General features: G+C 37.6%; 1 protein-coding gene across 1 annotated transcript; it reads left to right on the forward strand.

Annotated features, from left to right (window-relative positions):
• The first annotated feature begins 1778 nt into the window (after positions 1–1778).
• CCT4 (chaperonin containing TCP1 subunit 4) lies at positions 1779–16797 on the forward strand. Its single transcript, XM_054586920.1, has 14 exons — positions 1779–2048; positions 5480–5532; positions 6185–6274; positions 7185–7293; positions 7836–7978; positions 9461–9582; positions 9930–10062; positions 11626–11765; positions 13395–13491; positions 13574–13684; positions 13791–13921; positions 14055–14289; positions 16252–16365; positions 16598–16797. The coding sequence occupies exons 1-14, from the start codon at positions 1922–1924 to the stop codon at positions 16610–16612; spliced, it is 1620 nt and encodes a 539-aa protein (XP_054442895.1). The 5' UTR covers positions 1779–1921; the 3' UTR covers positions 16613–16797.
• The last annotated feature ends 1977 nt before the right edge of the window (positions 16798–18774 follow it).

The raw sequence follows: 18774 nt of genomic DNA on the forward strand, positions 1-18774 counted from the left end.
CTATGACAGGGTTTAGAAACACTACCCAAAATATGGCACTGTGTCATATTAAGTATTTGAAGGAGCACAAGAAACAAAATTTTAGAAATGACAAGTGCAAGAACTCTTTGACCTCCCCCTTCTCTCCTGAAGCAGGTCATTAAGACCCTCACATGAAAAGTGCCCTTTCTATTCCCAAAGCATTCTTATCTCCAAAGGCGCAGGATGCCAAGAGTAATCTGAACAAACAGGCCTAAGTTTTTCCAGATTACTACTTTTAGCTCCTATCTGTGTCCTATCATATTTTCCCCACAACTTTCCACTCACCAAGTCTAGCATAAAAACGCTGAGGTTTAACCATTTTTCAGGTGTGCATTTCCTTTTCAAGGCTCACATGTCACATAAACCTTGTATTAAATAAATCTGTATGCTTTTCTCTTGTTAGTATGTCTTTTCTTACAGGGTGCGAGGCAAGAACCTAGAAGGATAGAAGAAAAAAAGGTATTTTCCTGCCCTACAGTAACATATGTGGAACTGTTTTCAGGGGTATAGGGTTATTAACCTGAGAAACTAACCAGGGTCTGGGTCATATTTTACACATAATGTCTTATTTTCATACTCGGGTCATTAAAGAGTTACTGAAAGGTTTTAAGCAGGCGAGTAATAACATCAGATTTGAGTTTTTAAAAGATTCCTTTGCGCTGGCAGAGGGGAAAACGTAGTGGAAGAGTTGGGGGAAGAAGTCAAAAGCTAAACCATCACAGTAATCAAATAGATGATAATGTGGGCCTAAGGCAGCAGCACTCACGTGATTATGAGATTCTTGATATAAAAAAGGTAAAATTAGCAGGCTGTGGATGAGGCATGAGAGGGCAAAACAAAAGGAAGAGATATTTCATAGGCTCCCTGAAAGTCAGTGACTTTGTTATGTCCAAGAAAGAAGTGTTAGATCTGACTGGTGTGGCTCAGTTAGTTGGGCATAGCTCTGCAAAGGGAGGGGTCACCGGTTCAATTCCTGGTCGGGGAGACACCTGGCTTGTAGATTCAGCATGTAGGAGAGCAATCTTTTTAAAAAAGTAAAATAAAAAAGAACCTAGTGTAAAACCAAGGCATTACACTAACTACCAAGACAGTCCCACTTTGGCAAACCACCACAGCTTCAAAACTTTTAAGATTCCCTAGTACACGTACACCAAAGTTGCAGGTCTGATCCTGCAACAGGGCACAGACAAGACTCAACCAAAGAATGCATAAATAAGTGGAACAACAAATCGCTGTTTCTCTCTAAGCAACAACAAGAACAAAAATTTTTTTTTAAAGATTCTCCAGTATTTAACAAGGGTGTATTTAAAACTATAACTACCATTTGGTATCAATCAGTGGGAGACAATTAACCCCAACACTTCAAGCGAAGGAAACCAGATACACCTCCCAAACCTCTCTCAGAATTCTGAGTCCCTTTCAAAAATAAGTAAGATACAAAAATACACGGCCTGACAGCAGAGGGCTCAGCCACAACTAGTAAAGGGACCTCAGCGTCGGGACCGGAAGTGGGAGATGTGGGTGTCCCAACTCCCGCCTTCAAAATATTCCAAACTTCAAAATAGTGGGTTGCCCTTTCCACCTCGCAAGAGCCCTCCCCGCCTCCGCCCGACCTGGAACATCAGTGTTCCCGGCCAATAGTCCCAGCGAGCCCCAGATTTCCCTGCGCCGTCCTCCTCAACCGGCACGCTGCAGACAGTCTTTACGTCATGCCAGCGCCAAGCCGTAAGGCAGGTCCTCTTTTCCACCTCCTCTTCCTTCTCTCACCCCCGCCCCCCTAACCGGCGCCGCTTTCTGGAAGGTTCGTGAAGGCGTTGATCGCGTACTCTTACACAGCAGCCGGCTGGAATCCGCGTCCATCCGTTCTTCCTGAGCCCAGGCAGAGCCAGTCCTGCTAGCCATGCCCGAGAACGTGGCACCCCGGAGCGGGGCGCCTGCCGGGGCTGCCGGTGGCCGCAACAAAAGCGCTTATAAGGACCGCGATAAGCCGGCCCAGATCCGCTTCAGCAACATCTCCGCGGCCAAAGGTATCACTCCCTGGGCCTGACCAGCGGCCCTACTGGGTCTAGTCCTGCATTCTCACCCTGGTCTTGGGTGGGCATGGCTCATTTTTTTTTCCCCTCCGGATGCTTCTCCTCTTGTCTTTAAATAGAAGAAGCTTTGTGGAGGGACCCTTATTTTCTGTCGATAATTCTTGACCCCGAATATGGAGGGTATTGGATTTGCCCCATTCTGGGTCCTAGTCGCTCACAATTTTTCTTCATGGTCACTCACTACACTTAAAGTGGGCAACGCCCGCCTGCAGCGGTCCCTTGGGTTATGACAGTTAAATCCTGTTGCTTATCGGTTCCACTAGTAAAATGTTTGCACGATACTTTTACGTTCTCTTGATCTTGTAAAATAGCCATTTAAATAAGCTTCCCTCGCACAACTGGTGAACCGAATTGGATAAACTCTTAATGCCTAACTTGGGGTGCGATCCTTTGTATTGGGCTGTGAGGACCAGGTTTGTTTGAGAGTAATTGTGGAAAGCCATATTATGCTTTTATGTTCTCTTTATATGTGCAATTAAACATAAGCAAATCAAGAAACATGGACAGTTTGCTGGAGTTGAGGTTTTGTTTGTTGGTTTTGTACAACATTTTAGCGCATGGTGGAAATCAATAACCGAGTTTTATTCTCTGGCCATTACTTCGTGGGCTTTGTAACCTTTAACCTGTAGCCAAGGTATACTTACCATAAAATTGAGGAGGAAAATGTTAGCTTTTTTGTAGAGTTGTTGAGGATTAAAAGGAATCTAGCTCATACAGAGTCTGGAACGAAAGGTGAAAACAAAGGCTTTTAGAAGTCTTGACTGTGTATTGAGTACAATGAGTATTTCATTCAGATGAGAAAATGAGCGTGAAGGTGAGATTGGAGGGCTAGATTGGGGCCAAATCTTGAAGGGCCTAGTGTCCTGGAAAGGATTTGGCATAACTACCCTGCTAGAGATAATTTTTTAGTAGAATGAGTAAATAGCTAACTTGTAGGGTTGCTGTGGGGATTGAATAAGAAAGCCTATAAACAGTCCCATATATAAAATGCAGTCTTAGAAATATTTGAGATCATCCCAAGTGACTGAGGATGTGACATGCTAAAAGAAATAGGTACAGCAGGTCCTCAAATAATGTCTTTCTGTTCAACATGGTTTCTTTGTATTTTTAATAAGATGCCCTAGGAACTTTTGTATGTCTTAATTATCCTGTGGTAAAACTGGTTTCATTATATGTCATTTGGCTGCAGTTCGAAGGATGTGTCAGTGATTTTAAGTGAAGTCTTACTGTACACTGGAGGAAAGATGGTGGAAAAAGAGAATAGGTTCAAGTTTGGGCCTAATGAACTGGAGAGGTCGGAATGACCAGAGAGGTCAGAATGACTAGGGAGTCATTTGGAAACTCAGGAGACAATATTCCTGGAAATAAAGATTGGGTAGGTAGCCATCTAGGGAGCATAGTGGAAGCTTAGATTTATTAGAAACAGGATGTTAGGTAAACTCTGGGGTCATCTGGAGGTTTAAAGGAGCTATATGATAGATTTTCAACGAAAAGTACAGGATGGAAAGTGTACTGAGGTGACCTTTGAAACAGCAGTGAACAGAATGGAAACTGGACAAGGGAGGAGGTGTATGCAAGTAGGAAGGAGAGACCACCTATGCAAGGAGGACTCAGAGCAAAATGACAGTCTTTGAAATCAGACAAAATTTTGCAAACTGAGAAGAGCTGCTACCATTTGCATTGTTTTTTTATTTTGATGTTACCAAAAAAGAAATAATAGTACCATCATTCGTTGATGTGAAAAATTACACAAACACACACACGTAGTAGTAATAGTTCAGTATGAGTCATTTAACAGAGTGTACTCTGCCACACTGTATGTTAAACCTCAGACATTCTGGGAGATGCAAGCTGTCTAAAACCTTTTTATTTTTTGGATAATGTGTATTTTTCTGATATCTTTATGTAGATTAAGGGCTTCCCCCGCCCCCTTCAACTTTATCCATTTTTAGAGAGGAAGGGAAGGAGAGAAACATCAGTTGGTTGCCTCTTGACCGGGCCCTGACTGGGGACCAACCACACACTGATGTTGCCTGGCAATGTTAAGGGCATTATCAAAATGAATTGGTTTGCTTACAGAATCATAGCCATAAGAGTCCACTAAAATTGCCTGGAAGGGTAATACATACCATGGACTGGATAATTAGGAACAGCAGCCCGAAACTATGAAATAGTCAGGTAGAAAAGCTCTTAAGCTTTTTAAAGTATGTATTATTGTTTACATAAATGGGGCAGGGCGAGCATTATGCAATTGTGGAGTACACAGATACTATTAGGGTACAATATTAACCCTGTGTGTATGGAGTTAAGATGGTATGTGAGAAAGAAGATTTAATCTGTTGTCCTGACTTTGTCAAAGACAGGGGGTCAAGTAAGGTTCATCAATACTTGATTTCTCTTAGAAAATAGTAGGTGGACTAATGAAATGCAAACATTGTCATGGACAGATAATAAAAATAAGTAACTCTGGAATGGTAGACTGTGTACCTAGAGGTGTTTAATAACACCGATGATGGCTGCAAGCTCTGATTTTAATTGTTGAATTTATTTACTTAAAAAAAATTTTTTTTAAATTTTTATAGGGGGAAGGAAGAGAGAAAAAACATCAGTGTGTGGTTGCCTCTTGCATGCCCCTTGTTGGGGACCTGGCCCACAACCCAGGCATGTGCCCTGACTGGGAATCCAACAGGAGACCATTTGGTTTGCAGGCCAGGGCTTAATCCACTGAGCCACACCAGCCAGGGCTTGCTCACTTATTTTTTCAAGATTTTATGTATTTATTTTCAAAGAGAGGGAAAGAAACATCAATGTGTGGTTGCCTCTCACATGCCCCAAACTAGGGACCTGGTCTGCAATCAGCTGTGTGCCCTGAGTGGGAATTGAACCGGTGACTCTTTTGTTTGCAGGCTGGCACTCAATCTACTGAGCCACACCAGCCAAGGCTAGGTTTTTTTTTAGTTAATGTTTGGGGTTTGTTTTGTTTTGTTTGGAGGGATGTATCAGACAAATAATTATGTAGTATGATAGAAGGTCTAGCCTTCTTCTTGCAACTTGTCTTATTTTAAAGAATGCTAAAAAGAATACAGGCATTCAGAGCTAGATAGTATGATTTTGATATTTAAAGGAAGATTAAGTAAATACTCAAAATTCTGCATTAAGCAAAGTATAAGAACTGTGTATATTGACTTTAACAGCAAAACAATTGTATGTCAAACAAAGGGGTAAGTTATTTACAGATTATTATTAAAAAATGAATTTTCTTTAGTAGACATAATGAACTGTTCTACCCCGTATCCCAATGAGGACAAAATGAGAAATAATCTTGTTCTTTAAAGAGTCTTGATTTCTTTTTTCTTCCGTTACAGCTGTTGCTGATGCTATTAGAACAAGCCTTGGACCAAAAGGAATGGATAAAATGGTAAAAACGAAATCATTCATTACTTACTGAATGCTGCTGTCCACACTGCAAGATCTTTATGGAGGGTTAAGATGTGCTGTGTTAGAAGTAGATAGCGTTAGGAACTTTGAGAGTTCAGAAGAGTGATAGATTACTTGGGAGGAAGGGAACAGGACCTAACTATAATTCATAATTTGTTTAATGCTTTTTAAACAATAAAAGTATGTATGCAAAAGTAGTTACCTGTTGCGGTGTTAGAAAGTACAGTAAAGCTATGTATAAGGGCTTGAGCACATTTATGGTGCTGTATTTTCAAGGAATGCATGGCATTATTGTTACTGCTCTGAACCCAGGAATGATGGTGATTCTTTATAGTATTGTTTCTACCTGTTTGTGTCTAGATTCCTTCTTTCTCTTCACAAATAAAATATAGTTGGAACAGAGCCAGTATTTCACATGTAAAGTTGGACTATTATGCATATTCTTAAATCATTATACTAATAATATGATTGTTAGTACAAAGTTTGAAATTAAACACAGTTGTAAGTTATGCAAACATAACTTCTCTATGAGAAGTACTAAAATTAGTAGAGCTTTTAGGGTGTTACAGTAATGCGAGGTAAAGACAACAATTTTGAAATCACAGCTTTTTTAAAAAATAAAAACTTTACAGATTCAAGATGGGAAAGGCGATGTGACCATTACAAATGATGGTGCCACCATTCTGAAACAAATGCAAGTGTTGCATCCAGCAGCTAGAATGGTAAGTATAATTTTAGGTGAGGTGTTATTTTTAAGTGCATAGTTTGATATTTGGTAAACAGTTAAAAGTTTTATTTGATCACGTGATACAATTTAAGCATTGTGATTTTTGTCTTGTTAGGCAGAACAGGCATATTTTTAGGATACATTTTGTGCCCAGTATTGTGCTCTTCAGTGCAGGGTGCCTATGCTTGTGAATAGGAATGTGCCATACACTTGATGAAAGAGGAGATAATACAGGGTTGTATAAATTAATTAGTTTAATGAGTATTAGATGGACGACAGCAAAATAATTTTAATTGTGTGCAAAATCATGTGCCTAAACTTAGAATGATGTTTATTAACCACAACTGCCAATTCATCTAAGAAGCATGATGATTTTAGTGTTAAGTGAGCGGCCTCCATGTCAGCAAAAAGAAATTTCTATCTATTAAAAAGTCCCTTTTAATTATGTAAAAATGACTTTCTAAATGAATCAGGTTATGCTTATATAGGGTCAGTTCAGATAAACTTGGCAAAGGACTCCAGACTGACACTGTACTCTCATCCTGGAATTCCTCTGTTGTGTAGCTTCCAAGGTTACAGGGTAACTATGGTTAAACATTATTTATGCTTTCTGACAGACACTTTTAAGTAGCTTGGAAGCAAATAATTTACAACCCACAATGTGAACAAGAAATCATAATATAGCTTCTTATGGAGTAGAACATTTAATGCCACAAATATATCGGTAATCATTTTAAAGTGAAATCCAAGGTAGACAACAAAAGTCCAGAATTATGTCGAATCTTGTAGTGTTGATAATCAAATTGTGGCACTGATATGAAGGCCATTTGTTTTATATTTGAGTTAGTTGTTAGTGGATTCTTACCATTTCTCATTGGACAACTTAATGTGTTCTGTTCTCTTAGCTGGTGGAGTTGTCTAAGGCACAAGATATAGAAGCAGGAGATGGCACCACATCGGTGGTCATCATTGCTGGCTCTCTCTTAGATTCCTGTACCAAGCTTCTTCAGAAAGGTAGGTAGAACACAGAATATACTTTATTACTGTATAAAGGCAAAAAGTTAGTAAGTAATGTGAGATTTAATTTGGAATAATCTTTTTACTAGGAATTTTTAGATTAAATTATGCTATGTTATATGAATTAGGGTTTATTTCCTCTTGTTTGCCAAGTTTCTTTTTGAAGTATAAAATTTGTTTTCACTTTTAACTAGGACATGTATGTAACTGATTTGTTTTAAATTAAATGGAAGTAAATTATTCACCATAGTTAAAACAGTTAGGGTTATTCAAAGCATTATATAATGGAAGCATAAGTTAATTTATCGTTGAAAACGAGATGGGGATTGACTTAGGGAGAGAATGAGGCTAGGTAGAAATAGGGAAAGGGAGAAAAAGCAGAAACAGCTGTAATAACATAAATAATAAAAACTAAAAATTAAATAAGATAAAATAAAACTTATGACTGCTTTGAAATTTTAGTGAATAGAAAATTTTTAAGTGTGTCAAATGTTAGTTTACCTGTTATAATTAAGTAACTCGATTTCCACAAATGACAGGGATTCACCCAACTATCATTTCCGAGTCATTCCAGAAGGCTTTGGAAAAGGGTATTGAAATCTTGACTGACATGTCTCGACCTGTGGAACTGAGTGACAGAGAAACTTTGTTAAATAGTGCAACCACTTCATTGAACTCAAAGGTGAGACAAACACTAATGGATCATTATAAAATTACAGCTTAAGGTTTGTTAAGAACTGTAGCTCTTATGCTGTGATGTTTAGTTGATGCTGTACTGTTAAATATTAAGTCTCAAGAGTGAATAGGTAACTAAAGTAATTTGTATAACTGATTCAAGTGAAATTACTCCTTCAGGGTTTTCGGATAAATTGTATCCCCATTTAACAGATGGAAAAATAGGTCTAGGAAAGTTAAATAACTCATCTAAGACCCACAAATAAGATGTAGAGCTGAGATTTGCATCAGGAAAGAGTTGCCCATCCATAATGCATCTCTTAACTAACATCTATGTTGCTTTTCTTAGTTATCAATCTTAAAGCAGTGATGTTCTTTTAAATTTCTTGGTAAACTATGTCCTTTCTGTGTACAGTCATGTCCTGTGTCACGCATGCATTCATTCTTTCTCCTTTTTGTCAGCATTCTAGCGATACATTTTTTTCTCAAATATTAAATGGAGAGCTAGATGATATTCTTGAATGTCCCCAGAAGTAATACAGACAGAATAGTATAATGGTTACATGCATTGGCCATATAGTTCAGTGCTGGCTCCATCACTTAACTAAGCTGTTAGTTGACTATTTCAATTTCTTCATCTGAAGGTTGAATGAATATATGGATGTAAAGTGCTAAGACTACTGCCTGGCATATGATAGTTCGCAATAAATGTTAGTCACTGGCTCTTTTTACCAACACCTCAGTATTAGGGGTGCTCATATATAGCATCTGACCACAAATTCATTTTAGATAGGAAACCTCCACATAAAATTAATTTTCTATTTTGGATTTCCTGTAGAGTTGTTAGTAATCTTGACAGTCCTGTCTACTATATTAATAAAAAGGGAAAGCAAATACACATTTTAAAAAAATTGATTGGGAAAAGAAACATCGATTTGTTCTTCCACTTAAGCATGCATTAGTTGCTTCTTACACGTGCCCTGACTAGAAATAGAACCCCCAACCTTGGCATACCTGGACGATGCTTTAACTAAGTGAGCTACCCAGAAAGGGCCAACAATACATATTTTTATTTTGTGCCCTTGGTGGCTGACACCTGAGTTGAAAAGACAGTTTGTGTGAAATGTTTTCTCATATACTCCCTACTTTGCCTCCCTGCCACCCCTAAAAAACTGATTACTTCTCTCTATTTTTAAAAATTGTGTTTATTCCTAAAGAGAAGGGAAGGGAGGGAGAAAGAGAGGGAGAGAAACACAGATCAGTTGCCTCCTGCAGGCACCCTCCAGGGACTAAACTCGCAACTTAGGCATTTGCCCTGACTGAGAATCAAGCTGGTGGGTGACCTTTCACTTTGCAGGATGACGCCCAGCCAACTGAGCTACACCAATCAGGGCGAGATTACTTTTTGAATATCTTTGTCAGTAAAGAATCAGAACATTTTCTATGGTGAAGCTGTTGTATTGTGTTGTTTTGTTTTTTTTAATTCTAGGTTGTCTCTCAATATTCAAGCCTGCTTTCTCCAATGAGTGTAAATGCAGTGATGAAAGTGATTGACCCAGCTGCAGCTACCAGTGTAGATCTTAGAGATATTAAAATAGTTAAGAAACTTGGGTAAGCATATCTATTTATAACTTTAGTGAATAAAAATTAATTTTGAAAATAAATTACTGCCAAAAGTAAATATAACTTGAAATGAAAAATACCTAGGTGAAAGTCACAAAGCTTTCTTTTTTTTATTTTCATGAGATCTTGTATTAATCTGGGAATCTCAAGAATTTGTATTATCTTACGATGGCAGGGCAGTAGAGTGATCAAAGAGGTTCAGGAATGGGGCACTAATAAATGTGAGTGAGGCTGAAGCACATTTTTGCACTGATGATTTTTAATCTGTTAGACATCTATTAAACACACAGACTTCTACTCCCTGTTAACTATCTGCTTGCTTCCTTTTCTTATAGTGGGACAATCGATGACTGTGAGTTGGTGGAAGGGCTGGTTCTCACGCAAAAGGTGGCAAATTCCGGTATAACCAGAGTTGAAAAGGCAAAGATTGGGCTTATTCAGTTTTGCTTATCTGCTCCCAAAACAGATGTAAGTAGAACCAGATGAAGTTCGTTCTTTGTGTTTAACTTTCTAATAACAGACTTTGTATTCATTATTATAAAAATAGGAAATACTGATATAAGTGATAAAACAGATATCTCAAAAGAATTAGTAAAACTGAAAAGTAGAAATTATCATATACCAAAGCATGACAAAATCTATAGCATGAATTGTCTAGTCATGAAAATTGAGCATTGCTTTACTTCATAGATGGAGACATACAATAAGGATAAATATGAAATAATAAAAATAGGTTATGTAAAGGGTACGGTGTAGGTGGAATTTGTAGATCCTTTCTAGTTTCCTGAGAAGAGAAACCTTCACAGTAGCAGCCAGACCTTTTTCCTACATTTGTACAAATGACACTTTAAGCCACTTTAATGTCCATACCCTGAAGAAATAACAAGTGGTAGAGTAACAAGGATGCAAGTGAAATTATTTCAGTAATATGTTTGTATAAAGAGAATTGGAATATTCACAAAACAGGATAATTTTGTACATTTTTTGATGATCAAAATGTACATGCATAAATACATGTACGTGGAGGGAACCCCAAAAGACTGGAATTATCTTCTGAAGGGCAAGCCCCTTGTAGTACAGGCTTCTCCAGCTAGGAGAGTGTCCTAGGAACCCATCTGTATCAGTGTACCAGCTGGCGTTGTGAGAGGCTGTGTTCACCCTCAGTGAGTTGTATTTTTTTTTTTTAAAGACTTTGAATGCATTTGCCTATTTTATTATGATGGTGATTTACGAGTGCACCTGCCCACACCACACTGAGTGTTCAGCAGTGTTTGACCAAAAACAGCATGACCCTCATGCCTCGCTCTCCGTTTGCCCAGTCTCTGCCCAAGCGACTTTTTTTTTTCCCTGGATGAAAATGTTCTTAAAGGGAAATGCTTTACCTGTGTGGAAGAGGTGAAACAAAAAATGGCAGAAGCACTAAAAGGCATCAAAATCAATGAGTTCAAAAACTTTGGAGCAGTGGAAAAAATGTTTCGAGGGGTGTATTGCATCAAGTGGAGAGTACTTTGAAGGTGACTGAAGTTTAAACATATAAGAAAAAGTGCACAATTTTTCAAATTCCAGGTTTGGAAGGGTCCTATACACATACACACACATGCGTGCACACACACACACACTCACTGTCTGGCATAATTAACGCCTGCTTGAGTGTGGTTGGTAGGGTAGTAATATGGTTGTAATAATTTGTAGTTTTAATTTGAACATTTCACCTAAAATGTCATATGGTGTGCTTGAGTGTGATACTGTTATGTTAGAGAATTATGTGCTTATGATTTTGTAATAAAGAACTTTGTAATAAAAAGGCATTATTTTTGCTTGACCCTGTATATGAATGACACAAGGGTATAGATCAACATAAGACCTGTATTAAGGTTGGTGTATATTCAGCTTCCCAGACCTTTTCTATGCATGTTTACATACAATATTTGGAATGATTTTGGTTGGATTTATACTGTAATATTTTCATTTAAAGCTTTTCACTTTAGAATTCCTATGTGCAGGTTATTAATATGTTCTTTTTCTAAACAGATGGATAATCAGATAGTAGTTTCTGACTATGTCCAGATGGACCGAGTGCTACGAGAGGAGAGAGCCTATATTCTAAACTTGGTGAAGCAAATTAAAAAAACGGGTTGTAATGTCCTTCTTATACAGAAGTCTATTCTCAGGTGTGGGGCTATTTATTTTGTTCACCTTTAATAAAAATTGATTTTGGTTCCCTTTAGTTATTTTTATTTTATCTATTTATTTGGACCCTTTAGCAATTTTTAAAGAACTGTTTAAGGTGGGTAAACAGCTAGACAGCTAGTGAATCTGCATTTTGGGGCATAATGATAACCCTGTAAAGTGGGTTATCTTGCCCTAGCTGGCGTGGCTTAGTGGATCGAGCACTGGCTTTTGAACCAAAGTGTTGCCAGTTTGATTCCCAGTCAGGACACATGCCCGGGTTGCAGACCAGGTCCCCAGCAGGGGAGCACACAAAATGCAACCCACACATTGATGTTTCTCTCCCTCTCGTTCTCTCTTCCCTTCTCTAAATAAATAAATAAATAAATAAATAAATAAATAAATAAATAAAATCTTTTAAAAAATAGTTTTCCCATTGTGATAATTTTTTTCAATGATTTTATTTACTTATTTTTAGAGAAGGAAAGAGAGGGAGAAATATTAATGTGTGCTTGCCTCTTTCATGCCTCCTACTGGGGACCTGGCTCACAGCCCAGGCATGTGTCCTGACTGGGAATTGAACCAGTGACCCTTTGCTTCACAGGCCCTCACTCAACCCACTGTGTCACACCAGCCAGGGTCATTGTTACAATTTAAATGTGGGATGTATACTCTTCTAGACCAAGGTCCTAAATACCAAGTAAATGGAGTGCTTTGTTTTTCAGTGTTTTCTAATATGTTGACACATTCCCATGTACATGTACATACGTTATGCCAGAAAGTGACTGGATACTCATTTTATCTAGAAACTCTGATGAAGACTTGGAATATGTGGTTCTTGTATAATAGGTAGTAACCTTGAGTAAATTGCTTTCAAAATTCAGTCAGCTTCTCTGTAACAGATAATATTCCCCCATCTGGTATCACAGGGTTATCAGGATCATTCCAGGTAATTTGTGGGAAGATAAAAATTTATGGCCTTGAATTAATCATACTTAGAACATTCTAAGGAAGTATCAGTAAAGTTTTAAATCTTTCAAGTTGCTTTTCAGGGAGGACAAGAGAAACATCAATTTGTTGTTTTGCTTATTTATACATTCATTGGTTTCTCCTTGTGTGTGCCCTGACCAGGGATTGAACCTGCAGCCTTTGTGTATTGGGACCAACTGAGCTCTCCAGTTAGGACTCGATAACGTTCTAATTATCAGAGATACTTAGTATTTTTTTTTTATGACATAATTATCTTGGTGTTTTACAAATAGTGTTATTTGAGTATGTTTTTACACTATCCATTCGAAATCTTAATTTAAGAATTTTGAGTACCATTTGATTAAAAGTTGTCCCACAAAGCAGAAGGTCAGCAGTTCAATTCCTGGTTGTAGATTTGGTCCCCTGCTGGGCACATATAAGAGGCAACTGATCTATGTTTCTCTTTCACGTCAGTGTTTCTCCCTCCCTTCCCCTCTCTCTAGAACTAAATGAATATTTTAAAAATGTATTTTAAAAAGAATTTTGAGCTTATAATTTGAGTCATTGGTCACTTAACAGTAAAATAATGAAAATCTTAAGATGTGTTTGAACAGCAGTTTTTTTAGCCTAGCATTGACACACTGACTGATTTTGTATTTTAGAGATGCTCTTAGTGATCTTGCATTACATTTCCTGAACAAAATGAAGATTATGGTGGTTAAGGATATTGAAAGAGAAGATATTGAATTCATTTGTAAGGTAAAATACTCTTGACATCAATATGTGTGAAAATATCTAGTAATCAAATGTTTTAATTTGTGGATTTGACAATTTTTCCTAGACAATTGGAACCAAGCCAGTTGCTCATATTGACCAGTTCACTGCTGACATGCTAGGATCAGCTGAGTTAGCTGAGGAGGTCAATTTAGATGGTTCTGGCAAACTGCTCAAGGTAACAGTGTTGTAATTAAGCTTAATTTGCCTGGGTTTTGTTTGTTTCATTTGTTTGTTTGTTTTAATCCTTATCCCAAACCTAATTTGAAATTTGTTTACTAAAGATTACAGGCTGTACAAGCCCTGGAAAAACAGTTACAATTGTTGTTCGTGGATCTAACAAATTGGTTATTGAAGAAGCTGAGCGCTCTATTCATGATGCCCTATGTGTCATTCGCTGTTTAGTGAAGAAGAGGTAATATAAATTGCTAAGTAACATTTAGAACATTAAAACTTTTGTATTTTGACTTTTAATGGTATGAATGCTAAATTATTTTGAATGGCTTTTTCTTGGATAAAATAAGCTAAAAAATATTTGTGAATTTCAGAGCTCTTATTGCAGGAGGTGGTGCTCCAGAAATAGAGTTGGCCCTACGGTTAACGGAATACTCACGCACATTGAGTGGTATGGAATCCTACTGCGTTCGTGCTTTTGCAGATGCTATGGAGGTCATTCCATCTACACTAGCTGAAAATGCTGGGCTGAATCCTATTTCTACAGTAACAGAGTTAAGAAACCGGCATGCCCAGGGAGAAAAAACTACAGGCATTAATGTCCGAAAGGTAATTTTTTATTTAACCTTTAATTATTGCAGAAAATGTTGATGCTTATAAAATTTTTTAAAGTTTCGGCCCTGGTTGGTGTGGTTCAGTGGATTGAGTGACCAGCCTGAGAACCAAAGGGTCACTGGTTCGATTCCCTATCAGGGCACATGCCTGGGTTGTGAGCCAGGTTCCCAATAGGGGACGCATAAGAGGCAAGCACACATTAATATTTCTCCCTCCCTTCCCCTCTCTAAAAATAAATAAAATCTAAAAAAATAATAGTAAAGTTTTGTAATTGTCTATTGAGTGAAAAGCTTTGAAAGTAAAAGTTACCTTGGATTTAAACATAAGGCTTGGAGGACAATTAATATATGCCATTGAGTGAAAATAAAGATGATGCCTCAAGTGAAAGGTATTTTATTCACTAGCTCTGCCAACTTATTATTGACTGGTTTTTGGCAAATTACATAATCTATGCTTCAGTTTTTTCAGTTGTAAAAACAGACAATATCTCTCTCATGAGCCAGTTGTGAGGATTAAAGGTATTACAAGAAAACTGTTAAAATATGCCTGGTATGAACACTAGATACTAACCATTGCTGCTATTGTGACCACCAGCCTGATGTAGTCATCTAAAGTAAACATGTAGAGCAGTAATAATTTCCCCTTTGTATTAATGTTGTATTGATTTTTTTTTTTTTTTTAAGTTTTTAAAATTTATTTTTAGAGGGGAAGGGAGAGAGAGGGAGAGAAACATCAGTGTGCAAGAGAGACATCAATCAAGTTGCCTCTCGCACACCCCCAACTGGGGGCCTGGCTTGCAACCCAGGCATGTTCCTGACTGGGAGTCAAACTGGCGACCTTCCAGTTTGCAGGCCAGCACTCAGTCCACTGAGCGACACCAGCCAGGGCTGTTAATATCTCTATTGAGGAAACATAATAATGGAAAAACGGACAGTTCAAGGAGGCATTTTTTGAATAGTACAGAACTCCAAAGTAGGCCACTACCTGGTTTTAGTGAAAGCTTTATGAAAATGCAGCTTTCATTGGTAGGGCATGAAGTTTCAGATGGAGGAGCAAATAGTTTATAGGTAAGAGAGTCCAAGAAGTTCTGGTTTTCTCTAGAGCAGAGATTATATGTTGGTGATATTGTGGACTTTAAGGTTGGAAGGATCAGATAAAAACCTAAAATGAAAAGGCCCTACCTTTTCATTGGGGCGGGTATGGGTTGGAAGCCACTAAAGTTTTTTTAACCAAGAGGCTAAGATGATAAAAAGTATTTTTAGACCTTAACACAGGAGACCGGTTTGCTTGTTATGGTCATCAGCAGTAATTCTTAGGAGAAGGGAACAAGGATAGTGGCAGTAAGAATTTAAAAGTGAGATTTGAGAGAGATGCAAAAGCAGAGCAGATCAGACTTGGCCAAAGTTAAAATTAGGATTCAGAAATGATTTGAGCATTAACAATCTTGTATATATATTTTTTTATTCTTAGATTTTATTTATTTTTAGAGAGGGGAAGGGGGGGGAGGAAAATCATTGTGTGGTTGCCTCTGATGCCCCCTCCAACTGGGGACCTGGCCTGCAACCCAGGCATATGCCCTGACTGGGACTCAAATCCACGACCGTTTAGTTCACAGGCTAGCAGTCAGTCCGCTGAGCCACACCAGCCAGGGCAAAATCTTGTAATTTTTAATCGCTCTGATCCCTACCTAATTTTTGCCAGGATATTTTTAAATTAAAATATGTGGACATTTCAGAGTTAGGATTGGGAGAATTCAGCGTTAGTTTATTTTTTTCCAAATTTTAGTTGAAATAACAATGTATAGTGTAGAGGAGAGTTTACTTAGTAGAAAATATCTTATTCTTGACTAGACCAAGGGAAAACTGCATTTGAAAAGGCCTTGAGTCATACTGGTAACAGTGTAGTTGATAATGGGTATAATTACAAACACTAAAAGCAACTTGTGCTAATTTGCAGGGTGGTATTTCCAACATTTTGGAGGAACTGGTTGTCCAACCTCTGTTGGTTTCAGTTAGTGCACTGACTCTAGCAACTGAAACTGTCCGGAGCATCCTTAAAATTGATGATGTGGTAAGTATGTATAGATTATGAATTTTCCTGCAAGGTCAGAAATTACATTTTTTTGAAGAAAGTGATAGGGTAGTAGTATAAATAATTGCTAGTCATTAGGGTGAACATAGTTCATACTTCTACAGTTTTTTCTCACTTGTAACAGTGGGTTGATTTGGATAATTGCCTAAAATGTCTTCCATCCTTAAAATTCTATTACAGAATTTTTAAACTCATGTTTTTCTCTTGTCAGGTAAACACTCGGTAATCTGGATAATGCTGCTGGGCTGGCAACATCATGGCCACGAATAATGCAGCTGGAATGGAAGGAAGGTTACTGATGTTTCAAATATTGTTTCCTCTATGAATTCCTGGGCTTGGTCTTCCAGTTTGCATTTACTTGAAATTGTATTGATGCAGTTTAATGAAAATATTAAATATTTGGTTTCAAAAGGCAGATTAATTTATTGCCAGCACACCCCCCCCACACACACACACACATTCTGTTACCTCAGATACTCTTGAATAACCTATATAAGAAGGGGGGTGGGATGGATTCACATTTACCTGTTGATTTCCTTAACCCTAAGTACTTTTTTTTAAAACAAATATTGAGGGGGAAATGGCCAAATTAATATGTTCATCACCCTTGATAAATTTCCATTTATATAAAAATATCAAAATAATATATATGCTGTTTAAAAAGTTAACATTTACAGAAAGATACAAAATAAAATGAAAGGCTCCCTATACTTTACAATCCTAATTCCTTTTTCCAAGAATAAGTACTGTTGTGTTGCGATGTCTTCTACAAATAAACGTGTACACATAAATAGCAGATCTTAATTATACAAAAAGGACTTTTAACTAACATGTTGTTTCAGTGGTTTTAAACATTATCGTTGTCTGTACCCTGATCAAGCATGTCTCACCATGAATAGTGTAAAATTAGAGTAATCTCTTCCCTCACTTTAACCACCTTCCATTAGTTCTGCACATGTTGTAGCTACTGATTTTTTAGAAACTTATCAGGCACACACCTTTATGAAAGCTTTCATGGCTTTTGGATAAAGTCCAGACCTTTGCAGTGGACAGTAAATTGGGCCTACACAATCTGGTATTAACTCCCACCATCTCCTCTCATATTTCCCAAGGAGTGTTATAAAAGCAACTAGGCCTCTCCATTGCATCTGTGGAGAATTTCAGCCAATCCGTCTGAAGTTTCTTTAGTATCTGACAACTCGAGTAGTTAACTAAAACAACATTTGGTATATAGAAGTCTTAGTATGTTTAGATACCTGTTTCTGGATTATCTAGAATTTAACTCTCTTCGCCCTTTTAATGGCCTTTAGGGCTCACTGTAAAATAAGCTTTTTCTGGTTTCTGTGAAACTATTGAATGAGGTATGTCCTAAAATCTTTCAAGTCAAAATACTCTCTACTCCAAATTACTTCTATTGGAAAGTTATCAGTCATTCAGCACAAGGTTCTGTATATCATACATGCATAATATAAAGCCCTGAAGATTCCACAGAAAAAGGTGTCAGAACTAATCAATACAACAGTGTAACAGGATGCAAGGCTAACACATAAAAACCAGTTGCATATCTATATAATCTGAAAAGGAAATTACAAAATGCTCAGGAATTAAGAAGATGAAAGACTTGCACAATGAAAATTACAGAACATTGGTGAAGGAAATTGACAAATGGGAATGGGACCATCCCATGTACATAGATTGGAAGACTTCTCTTAGAGTAAAAGCCCAGCTCTCATCAGCATATACACACCCTGGATCTGTTCCATCCTCTTGTCTGCCTTAGTTCCTAAAATGCCCTTTGCACTCTCCACCCCTCTCACTGCCTCCTTGTATTCCAGTACACTCCTCTTGCAGGGTGTTCTTGCTTTATTTATTCTTTTAACATTTTGCATTTTAATTATGATGTGTCTTGGTGCGGGTCTCTGGATTCATCGTGTTTGGGACTGCATTTCCTGGACTTGCACGCCTGCTTCCTTCACCAAGTTAGGGAAGTTTCTTGTCGTTTTTTCAAACAGGTATTCAATTTCTTCGTCTCTTCTGGCACCCCTATGATTTGAATGTTGATCCACTTGAAGTTGTCCAAAGGCTCCTCTAGGCTCTTTATCCTCATTTTTTCAGATTCTTTGTCCTGTTCTGATTGGGTGTTTTTCGCTTCCTTATATTCTAAATTGCTGATGTGATTCTCAGTTTCATCTACTATACTGTTGGTTACCTGTAAATTCTTCATTGTAGTTGTATTCTTAATTTCTGACCCTTTTTTATGATGTTGAAGTTCTCTTAACTTCATTGAGCATTCCTATAACCAGTGTTTTGAACTCTGAATCTAGTAGATTGTCTCTGCTTTGTTTAGTTCTTTTACTAAAGGCTTTTCTTTTGAGACATGTTTCTCTT

The sequence above is a fragment of the Pteronotus mesoamericanus genome, unplaced genomic scaffold (assembly GCF_021234165.1).
Source record: "Pteronotus mesoamericanus isolate MK-2021 breed Mesoamerican mustached bat unplaced genomic scaffold, CSHL_Meso_final contig_98, whole genome shotgun sequence".
NCBI lineage: Eukaryota > Metazoa > Chordata > Mammalia > Chiroptera > Mormoopidae > Pteronotus > Pteronotus mesoamericanus.